General features: G+C 43.6%; 1 protein-coding gene across 2 annotated transcripts in view; it reads left to right on the top strand.

The window, feature by feature from the left end:
- Nucleotides 1–15,221, top strand: part of il6st (interleukin 6 cytokine family signal transduce) — a 46,939-nt gene that overhangs the window by 20,411 nt on the left and 11,307 nt on the right. For both annotated transcript variants that reach the window (XM_061293954.1, XM_061293955.1), the window contains 3 exons: nucleotides 2,414–2,515; nucleotides 12,995–13,138; nucleotides 13,697–13,840. In XM_061293954.1, the coding sequence (XP_061149938.1) occupies nucleotides 2,414–2,515; nucleotides 12,995–13,138; nucleotides 13,697–13,840 (390 nt within the window). The remainder of the gene's footprint in view (nucleotides 1–2,413; nucleotides 2,516–12,994; nucleotides 13,139–13,696; nucleotides 13,841–15,221) is intronic.

Raw genomic sequence — 15,221 nt, forward strand, 5'->3', positions numbered from 1 at the left:
AATACTTGATGGTGTGTTGTTGTCAAACATTGTTTGTTTTTTTAATCTCCATCGCAGACCCCATATATCATACGGAGGCCGCCATGACAGTATGCGCAGAACGGATGCGCAAGACACGTCAATCGCGCATCGCATTCAGCCATCCTGCCCAACACACTTAGTCAGTAAAATTCATAATTGACGACATATCGTTTGATGGGATGATGCAATTCTTGATGGTGGGTTATTGTCAAATATTGTTTTTTTTTTAATCTCCTTCGCAGACCCCATATATCATATGGAGGCCGCCATTACAGATGCGCAGAACGGATGCGCAAGACACGTCAGCTATATAAAGAGCGAGAGTTCAGTTTTCTTCCTATTAGTTTCAATTTATAGTTTAATTAGGAGTGTCAATCAGCAAATAACAAAATGCGTATTACAGGTAATATTTTATTTCACACTTTCCCTTGTTCCTTTCTTCTCTGCTGTTCACTTCAAACACGCTCCATACGAACACAATGCTCTCGTATCAGACGTTTGCTCGATCACCTGCTTGTTTGCTGTCACAATGTACCCTACACAAATCCGAAACATTTGTTGCGGCTCCGAGTCACGACGAGGGGCAAGTTTTGGTTACCAAGGGTGTTTTTATTCCTCCTCAACTTCTCTCCCATACAGAGCCGCCTTTTTCAAATCAAAGCCAACAAAAAAAATACATCCAGCCTAGTTAAGAAATCACCAGAAAGATCACCATGACAATTGTGAATAATAAATAAATAATTATGTATAATATATATATTATTATTATTATAATAATAATAAATAATTGTGATAAATAACTGGAACATCACTCAAATATTAGTGATCCCGTTGAGAGTCTCACATAATTCTTCGCTATCGAGTTTGCTACTGCATGCGAAGTGATACTGACCGGCAGAATAACATCCGGTTGTTCCCAAAGATGATCTTTTTTCTGAAATAATTTTACGTTTACAGACTTAAGTAACCCGGCCGGGTCATACCAAAGACTATAAAAATGGGACCCATTGCCTCCCTGCTTGGCACTCAGCATTAAGGGTTGGAATTGGGGGGTTAGATCACCAAATGATTCCCGAGCGCGGCGCCGCTGCTGCTCACTGCTCCCCTCTCCCCCAGGGGATGGATCAAAATCACACAGGGATGGGTCAAATGCAGAGGACAAATTTCACCACACCCAGACGTGTGTGTGACGATCATTGGGACTTTAAAAAAGTCAAAATATGGGTGCATATTATACATGGGTACAGGCTTTTTTCCAGCATCGACATGCCATTTTTAGGGTGCGTATTATACATGGGGGCGCGTTATACATGGAAAAAAAACGGTATTTGCAAGAACCACACGGGAGACAGTATGCCCTTTAAGCACTTGCAAGTGGAGAAATCGTTCGGCACTGTGCATACAGCGACATTTGAACAAAGTCTGACTTTGGATTCTTGCAAGATCATATTTATTGAGAACAAGCAGGGTGGGGGTGACAGGTTTGGTGAAACCCCCAGCGTCTGGTGAGATCAGAGCAGGGGGTGTTTTACGCTCTAATGTAAACAAAAACTAGTGGAGCATTTTAGATGGCTAACTAAGCAAGAATGTTTCCACACCATTTGGAAATTTTCAACAACTGAATGGTTAAACTTCCCAGAGTCACGGAAAGCTGAAAGGTTTAAACAGTTAATAATTCTAGTCTACATTCCAACAAAATCATACGATCAAGATAATTTGTCAACCCTAACACTTTCATACTTCCATACTTGGTTCATGGTTACCATGGCTGTACGCCCCAGCGCTAATCGATGCTTGATCTCTGCTGTCGAGCCTCCATTGCGATTGATAAGTGACCCAAGGAGTACAAAGCTGTTAACCACTTCTGTTTCCTCATTATTGATCATTATGTGAACTGTGCAGTGGTCATGATCTTAGTTTTCTTGATGTTCAGGTGGAGTCCCATCTTGCTGCTCTCTTCTTTCAGCTTCAGGATTAGTTTCTTCAGGTCTCTCTCATTCTCTGCCAGCAGCGTTGTATCATCTACATACCTTAAATTGCTGATGGTACTTCTGCCTATCTTCACCCTGATATTCTTTTCTTCTAAATCCAGTTTCCTCATGATTACTTCTGAATAGAGGTTGAAAAGAAAAGGAGAGAGAGTATTACATGTTACGTTCCTGTGTGGCGGTAGCCACACATTTACATAAATCAATGTGTTGTTTTTAACACTCGTCCAAAATTGCTGTATCGTTTTTTTTCTATTAAGAGATGACCACTCAGTCTCCGCATTTATTTGAAAGAGTTTGATAAATAAAGGCATTAAAAACATGTCAAACTCAAAATCCTATCTCACCGTCTCCTATTTTCCAATAGTGTTAACTTAACATGCTTCACTTTCTCTTACACATAGGCATCCTAGAGAAGTTTCTTTGCTACAACATATCTGTGTATCCCATATATTCTGGATGGACAGGAAAACCAGCAAGAGTAGAAGCTTTTCTCGAGGAACGAGGTAAGACTGCATAATCACCTTTTCTTAAATGTTAATTGACAATTCCACCAGGCAGTACATGTCAGAAAAAAAAGACAAATCTGAACTGAGATTTGTCTTTTTTTTTTTTAAATTAATTTTGTTTATTGGAGTTCACAAATGTCATCAAACAACAGATGCAAGTCTTGCCTCCAAACATTTCAAACCCAAAATTCAAACCCATTCATGCAAGGACGCTCATGAATGCATTTGATCAAAACGCAACACAGTTAAAACAGTAAACTAAAATAATAATAATGTTAAAAAATAAAATAAAAAAAGGATAGGGGTTGAGAAATAAAAATAAAATAGGGATTGGGGGCTCAGTCAACGCAATCAGGTAGAGACGCTAAATCAAACCCCTACATAAAAATTTAATTTGTTCCAGGACTTGCTTTGTATGTTAAATATTTCCCTAAGAATACACTTATTTTTTTATTTCCATAAGAATACAGTATACCGTATTTGTCGCACCATAAGGCGCATTGGATTATAAGGCGCACCCTTATTGATTTTTTTATTTTAGAAATTATTTCATATATAGGGCGCACCGGATTAAAAGGCGCATAAAATAGAAGTTATACTGCAACAAACTGAGGTTGACTAGGGTTGCGGTATGCAGAAATGGGGACTCGAGTCACAGTGACTTGGACTCGAGTTGACTCGAGTCGCTGTTTTGATGACTTGTGACTTGACTTGACAAAAAATGAAAAAACTTGTGACTCGACTTGGAAGTTAAAGACTCGGGACTTGACTTGAGACACGATGACTTGAATGACTTCCGTGTTACATATTTAGTTTATGTTTTCAGTTTGAATATAAAATTAATAATACATTTAAAAAAATAATATCGATAACGCGGTAGCAGCGCAGGCTGAGAATGGCGTTGTCATGATTGGATCACTACCTTGTCAATCAATCAGTCGTGCCCTCTCTACCTACCGAATGTGTTTATTGGAGAATCACGTCCCTTTATATCAGACATGCGCAAACATGTCAGCGGGAGCGGTACCGAGAGTCATCACCTTTGGCTATCGCAATTACTTTTATGACGGCAAAAGACGGACAGCACAGTGCGAGATATGCAACAAAAACATTTCGGACAGCAAGACGACAAACTTCAAACTTTGTCCGTCATTTGAAGAGCCATTCTGCCAAGTAAGTGCTTTTCATTTATCTAAATAGGTGTGTATATATAGCTTTAATGCAATGAATATGATGATGAAGCAGAATTAAGTAAATATTGCAATAATAAGGCGACTTGACTTGGACTTGACTTGACCTATTTAAGGACTTGACTTGGACTTGACTTGACCTATTTAAGGACGTGACTTGACTTGCCCAACTTGAGACTTGAAGGTTAAGACTTGAGACTTACTTGAGACTTGCACATGTGTGATTTAGTCCCATCTCTGGCGGTATGCATCCACTAGCCAATAACCAATGAGCCCTCTGTGAACAATCGCGTTTCTCAAACTATCTCCTGTAAAATGATAGGAACTGACTAAAGTTTGATCTAACACGTTGGTACTAGGGGTGTAACGATTCATCGATACACATCGATTAATCGATATAATGCTCTACGATTTATTGGCATCGATGCTAAACGTAAACATCGATTTATATCGCCGTGTTTGACCTCGGACATTAGACGCGACTTTATTTTGAAATCCAGTTCATTGTTGCTTGCTTCCTCTTTCCGGGAGCAGTGGCGCGGCGGCGTGTTGTGAGCTGAGCAGGCACGTGAAAGGGGAGTCGACAACTAGTACGCGGCTCCTGGGCTGGTGCTATGGCTAGTGTCCAAAAAGACGAGGAAATTTGCTCCCCTTTAGGCTTCAAGTCATTCGTTTGGAAGCACTTTGGATTCCAAAGAAAAGATGGCTCAACGGACAAGACACGTGCAGTTTGTAAATCCTGCCATGCGGTGATAAAATATTCAGGGAGCACAAATCTCGCCGCACATTTAAAGAAAAAACACGACAGCAAAGTTCAGTATTAAAATAAGCACTTTGTATACTGCAATACTCTTGTAATTTCCTAAATAAAGAGTTTGCAGTACCTTGTTGATTTTGCGTATGAATTGTTATAAATCAGGATATTGTTCTATATTTTTTATTAAAAAAAAAAAAAAATCGATCGTAGAGCACTATATCGCGATATATCGTGAATGAATCGCAGCAGGCTTATCGTATCGTAGTTCTTTGTATCGATATTATATCGTATCGTGACAAAACCTGCGATTTACACCCCTAGTAACAGCCTATTTTGAAATGAAATAGCCTCGCGGGTACAACAGCTATTCAGTGATGCTCCTGACCACGGTTGCTGTAATGCTGGGATGCGATACGACCTTGTAATTTACTAGTCGTACTAAAACGTACTGAAACATTTTGGCAGAGCGCTGTTTACAACCAGTATGGATCAACAAATTCGTCAATTGATCCATATATAAGGTGCTCTGCATTATAAGGCGCACTGTAGTTTTTTGAGTAAATTTTAAGTTTTAAGTTTTTAAGTGCGCCTAATAGTGCGGAAAATACCGTAGTTCGTTTAATTCGTTTCACAGCCAAAACACCAACGATAACTCCTTAAAGCTTACATATTGTCACGGGTGGATGGTGGAGATGGAGCAGGGCGACCAAGTGCAGCTTGGACCAGGGTTTATTGAAGCAAACTCAAAGGACTCGGCAAACTGACATGACTAAACAACAAACTAACAGGATTAACCATCCAAAGCGTGAAACAAAAGACAGGAACCAAACAAACCGCGTGACCGTGAGACATGCATTGTCCACATCTCATCCAATGCTCCGACGGCGAGTGACACGCAAACAGAACTTAAATACAACACAGCTAAAGAGAGGCAAGTGCGTGTGATTACACTAATCAAGGGCACACAGCAAGGGAGGGGCGAGCACACAGACACAGAAACGATGACACATCACAAAACTGGGGACGAGACATGACACATATCATGTTAATAAATTCTTCTGTTTTACGTTTTAGTCATTCAGTTGCGGTCTATATAAAGTGTAACAGCGATGCTTTTGTCTGAATTCCCCGTTTTGATAGCATCACAGGTCGCTCTTGTCTCAGAGCAAGCCATTCTTGAAATGCAAATGAGATACTTCACACCCCACTCCCTCCAGGCCACAAGACGTGCACCTCCCTTTCCGGTCGGACATATTTGTAGTTTTTTAGCCGAAGTAGAGTTTACTTTTGGCGCAAACGTTTTGATTGAGTAAAAATATAACGGCAGAAGACTTGTCCATACAACTATACATAACACGTAACAAAATAAATCCCCACACAATATTTATGAACACGTCTTGTGAACAAGCACTGCAGTCAAGTTAACCAGTGAGCTAATGCTAGCGTTAGCAAGAAGCTAACAAATGCATTTAACACATTATTGTGTTCCCCGAGAATAATACAGCACCTTCGAAGCAATTCATCTGCTATAACTATCGTATTTTCTGCACCATAAGGTACACTTCAAGGCCTTTAATTTTCTCAAAAAACGAAGGTACGCCTTTTAATAAGGTGCACCTTTTGTGTAGACTGAATTCCAAAATCTGCAAATATGTAGACCCGATGAACCAATCAAAGGACATTACATTTTACGTACCTTATTTTCCGGACTATAAGTCACTCCAGAGTACAAGTCGCACCAACCATAAAATGTGTAATAAAGAAGGAAAATACATAGTTAAGTCTCACTGGAGTATAAGTCGCATTTTTGGAGGAAATTTATTTGATCATATCCAACACCAAGAACAGACATGTCATCTTGAAAGCAATTTAAAATAAAAATACAATAGAGGCAAAAACAAGCTGAATAATTGTACGGTGTGCTAACGTTACATGACACATAAACAACAAACTGAGAACGTGTCTGACGAAAACATCCATCCATCCATTTTCTGTACCGCTTAGTCCCCACGGGGGTCGCGGGCGTGCTGGAGCCTATCCCAGCCGTCATCGGGCAGTAGGCGGGGGACACCCTGAACCGGTTGCCAGCCAATCGCAGGGCACACAGAGACAAACAACCATACGCACTCGCACTCACGCCTAGGGACAATTTGGAATGCTCATTTGGCCTACCAAGCATGTTTTTGGGATGTGGGAGGAAACCGGAGTGCCCGGAGGAAACCCACGCGGGCCCGGGGAGAACATGCAAACTCCACACAGGGAGGGCCGGAGGTGGAATCGAACCCGCATCCTCCTAACTGTGAGGCGGACGTGCTACCCAGTGCGCCACCGAGCCGCTCCTGACGTAACATATTGAGTTATTCAGATATCTATAGCATAAATAACATGCTAACGTGTCACTCCAAATCACTAAATCCAATGAAATCTTCATCCTCTGTGTCACTTTTAAACAACTCCGCTAACTCCGGAGGTAGAAGATGCAGTGCTTCCTCTCCTATGTGGCTTACGTCAGACTCATCGTCAGTTGCAGTTCCAATCATTCCACGGTTTAGTGTGAAAATAACATGTGAAATTATAAAATGTGTTAATAATTTCACACATAAGTCACTCCTGAGTAAAAATCGCACCCCCGGCCAAACTATCAAATAAACTGCAATTTATAGTCCGGAAAATACAGTACATACATTCCGTAACTTACTGTAATTTACAATATGTGAACTTCAAACTAACTTACCTTATTTTTATTTTATTTATGTATATATATCCATCCGTCCATCTATTCGGTCCCTGTATCATCAATGCCAGAGTTTGGTCCGCATTTCCGGCAGTAAATCAGATTTGTTTCCAGTGAGGGTTGGACTCCGCCAAGGCTGCACATAAACACATAAATGTGCCTGACATATTCAGAGTTATTCAAATAACTACAACATAAATAACAAGTTTATCGAACCATCTGTGTCACTCCAAACCATCTAAATCTTCGTCCTCTGGCATCACTTGTAAACAACTCCGATGACTCCAGAAGTATATGCGGCGCTGAGGTCAGACTCCTCGTCAGTTGCAGTTCCAATTATTCCACAGGCCTAGAGCGGCTTCATGCGGTTTAGAGTGAAAATAACACGGGAAGTGATGTACTTGTACTAGTAAGTAAGTAATCTATTTGATCAAGTACCGTTTTTTTCCATGTATAATGCGCCCCTATGTATAATACGCACCCTAAAAATGGCATGTTGATGCTGGAAAAAAGCCTGTACCCATGTATAATACGCACCCAAATTTTGACTCCTACTTAAGTCCGTAAACGTAAAATTATTTCAGAAAAAAGATCATCTTTGGGAACAACCGGATGTTATTCTGCTGGTCAGTATCACTGCGCATGCGCTAGCAAACTCAATAGCGAAGAAATGTTTCGGATTTGTGTAGGGTACATTGTGACAGCAAACGAGCAGGTGATCGAGCAAGCGTCTGATACGAGAGCATTGTGTTCGTATGGAGCCTGTTTGAAGTGAACAGCAGAGAAGAAAGCGCATCTGTAATGGCGGCCTCCGTATCATATCCGGATTTAAAAAAAAAAAAAGAAATTGTTTTTTTTTGTACCCATGTAGTTAAAGTCAAAGTCTGCTTTATTGTCAACATCTTCACATGCCGAGACACACAAAGAGATTGAAATTACGTTTTCCCTATCCCACGGTGACAAAACATATTACACGATAGATATACAAATAACGCAATATAAAAAACAAGAAGGCACAAACAATAAATGATAAGAGTAACAATAAAAAATAAATAAATAGATAACACAACGAATAAAAGCCAGTGTGCATACAGACAGTAAAAGTACAGGACGCTACGCAGAACGGGGAAGCGAGTTCAGGATCCTGACAGCCTGGAGTATGAAGCTGTTTGAGAGTCTGGTGGTGCGGGAGCGCAGGCTTCTGTACCTCTTCCCAGAGGGCAGAAGCTCGAACAAAGAGTGAGCGGGGTGACTCACATCACTCACAATTGTGGTCGCCTTGCGGGTGAGATGGGAGGTGTAAATGTCCTTCAAGAAGGGGAGCGAAGCACCAATAATCTTACCAGCCGTGTTCACTATGCGCTGCAGGGCCTTCAAGTTGTAGTCAGTGCAGCCGCCACCCCAAACAGCAATACAGCTGGAGAGGACGCTCTCAATGGTGCCGCGGTAAAATGTAATCATGACGGCCGGAGGGGCGCTCGTTCGCTTGAGTTTCCGCAGGAAGTACAGGTGGCGCTGGGCTTTCTTAGTCAGTGATGCGGTGTTGGTGGGCCAGGAGAGATCCTCACTGATGTGCACCCCCAGGAACTTGGCGCTGCTCACTCTCTCCACCACAGCACTGTCGATGGTCAGCGGCAGGTGTTGGGTGTGACCCTTCCGGAAGTCCACAACAATCTCCTTGGTCTTGTCGACGTTCAGCAGGAGGTTGTTGTCCCTGCACCACGTGGTCAGAAGGTCAACCTCCAGCCTGTATTGAGTCTCGTCTCCCTTGGTGATGAGACCCACCAGAGTCGTGTCGTCAGCAAACTTCACTATACGGTTGTCGCTGTAGGTTGCAGTGCAGTCATGCGTCAGGAGGGGGAAGAGCAGCGGACTGAGCACGCAGCCTTGGGGGGCCCCCGTGCTCAGCGTGATGCTGGTGGAGATTTTGTCGCCAACACGTACTACCTGTGGCCTCTGACAGAGGAAGTCCAGTAGCCAGTTGCAGAGGTAGGTACTGAGGCCCAGTGCGTCAAGTTTGCTGATGAGGCGTTGTGGCACAATGGTGTTGAAGGCAGAACTGAAGTCCACAAACAGCAATCTCACATACGAGTCCCTTTTCTCCAGGTGGGTGAGGGCCGAGTGAAGGGCAATCAGGACCAAACTAAGGCTGATCATAGCCATCGTGTTCCCAATTGCAATATATTCATTCCATTGATTTTCATATTGTATCATTTGTGCCCTCTCTGCATCCATTTCAACCTGGTGATCCTGAAAGGGGGATCCTTCCATCTGTGGTCTCTTCTCAAGGTTTCTCATTTTCCCCCGGTAGGGGTTGTTTGAGTTTTTCCTTGCCTTTTGGGTGCTTAAGATCAGGGGAAGCTTTGAGAATAATTGTCAATTTTTGTCTATGTGATTTAGGGCTATACAAATAAACTTGACTTGACATATGGTGTTGGAGAAGACTTCTACGGATTGCGTAGCCAGCAACAAAGCTGTTCTGGAGTGCATCAAGCCAGATATCTCCCTGGAGGGCAAGATCACGAGGCAGAGGCTTACGTATTTTGGGCACGTGATGAGGGCCAATTCTTTGGAAAAGGAGATGATACTGGGAATAGTTAGTGGCAAAAGGAAGCAAGGAAGACCGAAGACCCATTGGCTAGACACCATCAAGAAAGAATGAGCATCGAGCAACTGAAAGAAGCCGTGAACAACAGGCGTATCCAAGGGTCGGAAACGACTGAACGGATGAGAAGAAGAAGAATATGTAGACCTGATGAACCAATTCGACGACATTACATTTTACGTAGACTGGGGCGGTAACCCAATAAAAGGACTGTACGTATACCTCCGCCACCATCGACAACTAAATACCGTATTGGCCCGAATATAAAACGACCCTGATTATAAGACGACCCCGTTTTTCAAGACTCAAGTTTGAAAAAAATACTTTTTGAACACCAAATTAAATTTTTATACAGAAAATGATTACATCTGAAATAAATGATTATAGCAATTTATTCGAGAGAAAAAGCATGTTATTTTGCCTCTTTCAAATCCTGCATTGTAAATAAATCAAGCTACAAATGTAAATAAACCAAGCTACTTGTGAATATGTACTTGCACACAGCTGAGATAATTGCCTGCATATGTTACAATGTCAACACCAAAGTGACAAGGGTGTGAACAGTGCAAGTCTACTAGGCCCTAGAGTAGACTCACATCCTAGACTTTAGGGCAGACATGGGCAAACTACAGCCCGCGGGCCACATCCGGCCCACGGGTCCGTTTAATCTGGCCCGCCAAACCTGATTAATTGTATTATTAGGCCTTGGGGGGCCCCCGTGCTCAGCGTGATGCTGGCAGAGATTTTGTCGCCAACACGTACTACCTGTGGCCTCTGACAGAGGAAGTCCAGTAGCCAGTTGCAGAGATAGGTACTGAGGCCCAGCGTGTCACGTTTGCTGATGAGGCGTTGTGGCACAATGGTGTTGAAGGCAGAACTGAAGTCCACAAACAGCAATCTCACATACGAGTCCCTTCTCTCCAGGTGGGTGAGGGCCGAGTGGAGGGCAGAGCAGATGGCATCCTCAGAAGACCGTTTGGCTCAGTACGCAAACTGGAAGGGGTCAATGGTGGGGGGGAGAACGGATCGGATGTGCTCCATGACAAGCCGCTCAAAGCACTTCATGATGATGGGCGTAAGTGCCACGGGGCGGTAGTCATTGAAGCAGGACGGAGCGGGTTTCTTCGGCACAGGTACGATGGTGGCAGCTTCGAAACATGACGGGACGATGGCCTGCTGCAGGGACGTGTTAAAGATGTCTGTGAAAACATCCGTCAGCTCACCAGCGCAGTCCTTCAGCGCTCGACCCGGGATGTTGTCAGGGCCCGCCGCCTTACGGATGTTGATAGCGGCAAGGGGCCTCCTCACGCTGTCGGCGGAGAGGCACAGGGGCAGCTCGTGTGAAGGGGGAGTGGCCTTCAGCGGGCAAATGCTTTTCTGAGCTTTGAAGCGAGCAAAGAAGCGGTTGAGGTCTTTGAGCAGACGGACGTCGCCCTCACAGCTCTGCGGCGCGGGCTTGTAATCCGTGATGGTCTGAATGCCCTGCCAAAGGCTCCGTGCGTCCCTGCTGTCCTTGAAGTGGGCGGTAATTTTGCACGAGAACGCCCTCTTTGCATCTTTGATGCCCCGGGACAGGTCAGCCCTCGCAGTCCTCAAGCCAGCCTCATCCCCCGCTCTAAAGGCTTTGTCCCTGGCCCTCAGCAGCCTGAAGACAGCCCCCCGTCAGCCATGGCTTCCGGTTAGCCCGAGTGACGAAGGATTTTGAGTGAGTCACATCATCAATGCACTTCCTCATGTAGAAGGAAACAGAGTCAGTATACTCCTCAATGTCTGTCCGATCGTCGCAAGTGGCAGCCCTCCTAAACATGTCCCAGTCAGTAGAGCCAAAGCAGTCACGCAGTGCATCAGAGGCACCCTCAGGCCACACCCGTACCTGCTTGCGAACGGGCCTGGACGCTCTCACCATTTGTCTGTATGCGGGCAAAAGCATAACAGTGATATGGTCAGAAAGTCCAAGATGGTGGAGGGGGGCGGCTTTGAAAGCTCCTTTATGCGAAGAGTAGACCAGGTCCAGGAAGCTGTCGCCACGCGTAGGAAAATTAACATGCTGGTGAAGCCTCGGAAAAACAGACTTCAGGTTAGCATGATTAAAATCCCCAGTGAAGATGGTGAAAACCGTCAGGGTGCGCTGTCTCTTGTTCACTGACAGCCTGGTACAGTTCACTAAGAGCCGCGATCCTGTCGCCTTCGATGTTGGAAGGCGGGATGTAAACGGCGACGAGCAGAATCGCGGTAAATTCCCTTGGCAGGTAAAAAGGACGGCACTTAATGATCACGAACTCCGCCAGTGGCGAGCAGTGCTTGCATACCACTACAGAGTCCCGGCACCATTCGTCACGGATGTAGACTCATATTCCACCTCCTCGAGATTTCCCCCCTTGTACAATGGCCCGGTCCGCCCAATAGCACGCTAGCCCCTCCAAATGTACAGCAGAGTCCGGAATGTTGACAGTCAACCAAGTCTCCGTGAACACGAGCACACAGCAGTCCCGCACTGTCCGGTTTGTAGATCGCAGCAAGCGAATGTAATCCATTTTGTTGTCCAGCGATCGAACATTCGCCAGAAGAATGGAAGGCACGGCCGGGCGAGCAGGGTTGACCGCCTGCCTGGCCCGGACGCCTCCGCGTTTGCCCCTCTTCACCCTCCTCGCACACCGCTTTCGACGCTTCCCAACCGGGGGAGGAATAGCAGACGAGCCCGGCGACGCTTCAGGACGTAGCAGGCCGAGCTCCTTTAATGTTCCCGCATCAAAGTCCAGAACTCGACAAAACTCGCTTTGGCCGATGTCAAGCAGAACCTGCCTGCCGTACTTGTAGTACGACTCCGTACGACGAGACGAACAAAAAAAACAAACACTCATTAGACGGACAAAACACCGTTTGGGCGGGACAGAGAGAGGTCGCTGCGTATGCACGCGCCACCATCTTGGATGTATAATGCGCACCCCAGATTTTAGGACAATAAATTAGTTAAATTTTGCGCATTATACATGGAAAAAAACTGTAATAATGTGTTAGTAATTTTACATAATTTCTCCTGAGCATAAATCACGCCCCGGCCAAACTATGAAAAAAAACAATGCGATTTATAATCCAGAAAATATAGTATGCTCTTTTTCCATAAATATGATTAATATTAGCATTAAATAAATTTAGTTACGTTGTGTTGATGGTCTATTTTTTTTTCCAGCTCCTTTGGTCGGCCCCTCTGTTCGACTGAATGGTAAACCAGGACGAAATGAAGCAGAGCTTGTCTGGAATGAAATTCCTCAAAATCAACGACAAGGCTTTATCACAAACTACACAATTTTCTATTCAAGTGGAACTGAATTCTGTATGTATTTGTGGTAGCTTCCTGAATTAGACTAATTAGTTTTGCACATCTCTTTGTAATTTTCTCCCTTAAATGTATTGGAACAAATCTTTATTTTTGCTTGAAATCTTTCGGTTGCAAGTCAAGAAAGTAATATGAGACAAGAGCAAGGCTCGAAAATAGCAGCTTCACATCACAGTTCAAGAGTCAACATTTGCATTTTGCGCCACAAGCACACTGAAATGTAAAACTGGGAATGGCCCATAAGCGTCATCTTGTGACGCTTCTGAGGAAGGTTACAGGAAGTAGCTGAAACATGTACAGTAGGTAAAAACCTTTCCCTGTCCCATAAATAGAGCAAATTCAAGATTTTCTGTGAATTACAGAGGCCGAGAAACTATTCACTATTTATAAGTTGTGTATCACATTCAGTTGTAAATACTTATAAATATCGCTTTTGTTTCATAATTTTTTTTGATGGCAAACCGACATTTTTAATCATCTATTTCTTCAGTAGGGGTGTGTACGTGTACTTTTCTTTTATTAAAAACTGTCCACAAATCTGTTTTCCCTCATTAGCAACAATCACTGTTCCTGCTAATGTAACCTCATGTGTGCTGACTTCACTGTCAGCTAACACCAAGTATGATGCCTGGATCAGGGCAACCACCAATGGAGGCTCAACAAATGGTACAAACCACTCTTTTACCACCCAGAGATACGGTGAGTGGGATCACCTGTTGCAGAAACATTCTTAAGGCACTTCAGATTGTTAATTTGTATGTTTCAAATACATCAGTAATACTTATAATATATAAGTATTTATCAAAATAGAAGATTCCAAATTCATATTGCTGCTCTGAGACAGTGGCTACGTTTACATGGACACATTTATTTGGATTGAAAGCCTGATGAGAATAAAAATGCTTTATGTGCACACCACCTTCAGAATGCTCAGCCCCAGTCAAACCCATTCCAATCAAGATTGTATTTTGATGTCGATTGATAATCTGAACAGCACGCGTGAAAACACTTTCTCCAAGATGTCTGAAAAAAACTTCTTCACTTTGCATGTCTGTGACGTCTGTATATGCGTTTCTGTTATTCCCAAGAGCTAGTAGAAACGAAAGAGCGAAATGTATGGCGGGTGCAAGAATTGTCCTCCTGAAGGTTACATTGCAGCTCCATTAAGAAGTGTTAACTTGATTTAATAGCGCAAATGGGGAAAATATTAATCTTTAAAATCGAAATGAAAAGTAATGTTTTGTTGACATGGACGTTGCAACGGCTCCGTTTTCGACTATTTCTGGTATACCGTTTTTTTCCGTGTATAGTGCGCCCCCATGTATAGTACGCACCCCTAAAAATGGCATGCTGATGCTGGAAAAAAGCTTGTACCCATGTATAATACGCACCCAATTTTTATGAATTTTTAAAAAATTTTTTTTTAATTTATTTTATTTTTATTTTTTTTAAGTCCCAATGATCGTCACACACGCAGGGAGGCAATGGGTCCCATTTTTATAGTCTTTGGTATGGTCTTAACTAGGCTGGATGTATTTCTTTTTGTTGGCGTTGATTTCTCCGACTGCCCGTAAACGCACCACCGCGCACGGGAAAGAGGCGGCTCTGTATGGGAGAGATGTTGAAGAGGAATAAAAACACCCTTGGAAACCAAAACTTGCCCCTCGTCGTGACTCGGAGCCGCAACAAATGTTTCGGATTTGTGTAGGGTACATTGTGAGACAGCAAACGAGCAGGTGATCGAGCAAGCCTTGTCTGATACGAGAGCATTGCGGTCGCATGGAGCGTGTTTGAAGTGAACAGCAGAGAAGAAAGGAACAAGGCAAAGTGTTGTGAAATAAAATGCACAGAACGGATGCGCAAGACACGTCAGCTATATAAAGAGCGAGAGTTGTTTTCTTCCTATTAGTTTCAATTCACAGTTTAATTAGCAGTTTCAATCAGCAAATAACAAAATGCTTGTTCCTTTGGTCTCTGCTGTTCATCCTAAAACACAAAGGCGCTCTTTAAGCAATGCGACAGTGAGCGCCCGGCGCGCTGCGGTTGCGCGACCGCACCAAATTAAGCTCCCTGCGCAGTG

The sequence above is a fragment of the Syngnathus typhle genome, linkage group LG12 (assembly GCF_033458585.1).
Source record: "Syngnathus typhle isolate RoL2023-S1 ecotype Sweden linkage group LG12, RoL_Styp_1.0, whole genome shotgun sequence".
In the NCBI taxonomy this organism is placed as follows: domain Eukaryota; kingdom Metazoa; phylum Chordata; class Actinopteri; order Syngnathiformes; family Syngnathidae; genus Syngnathus; species Syngnathus typhle.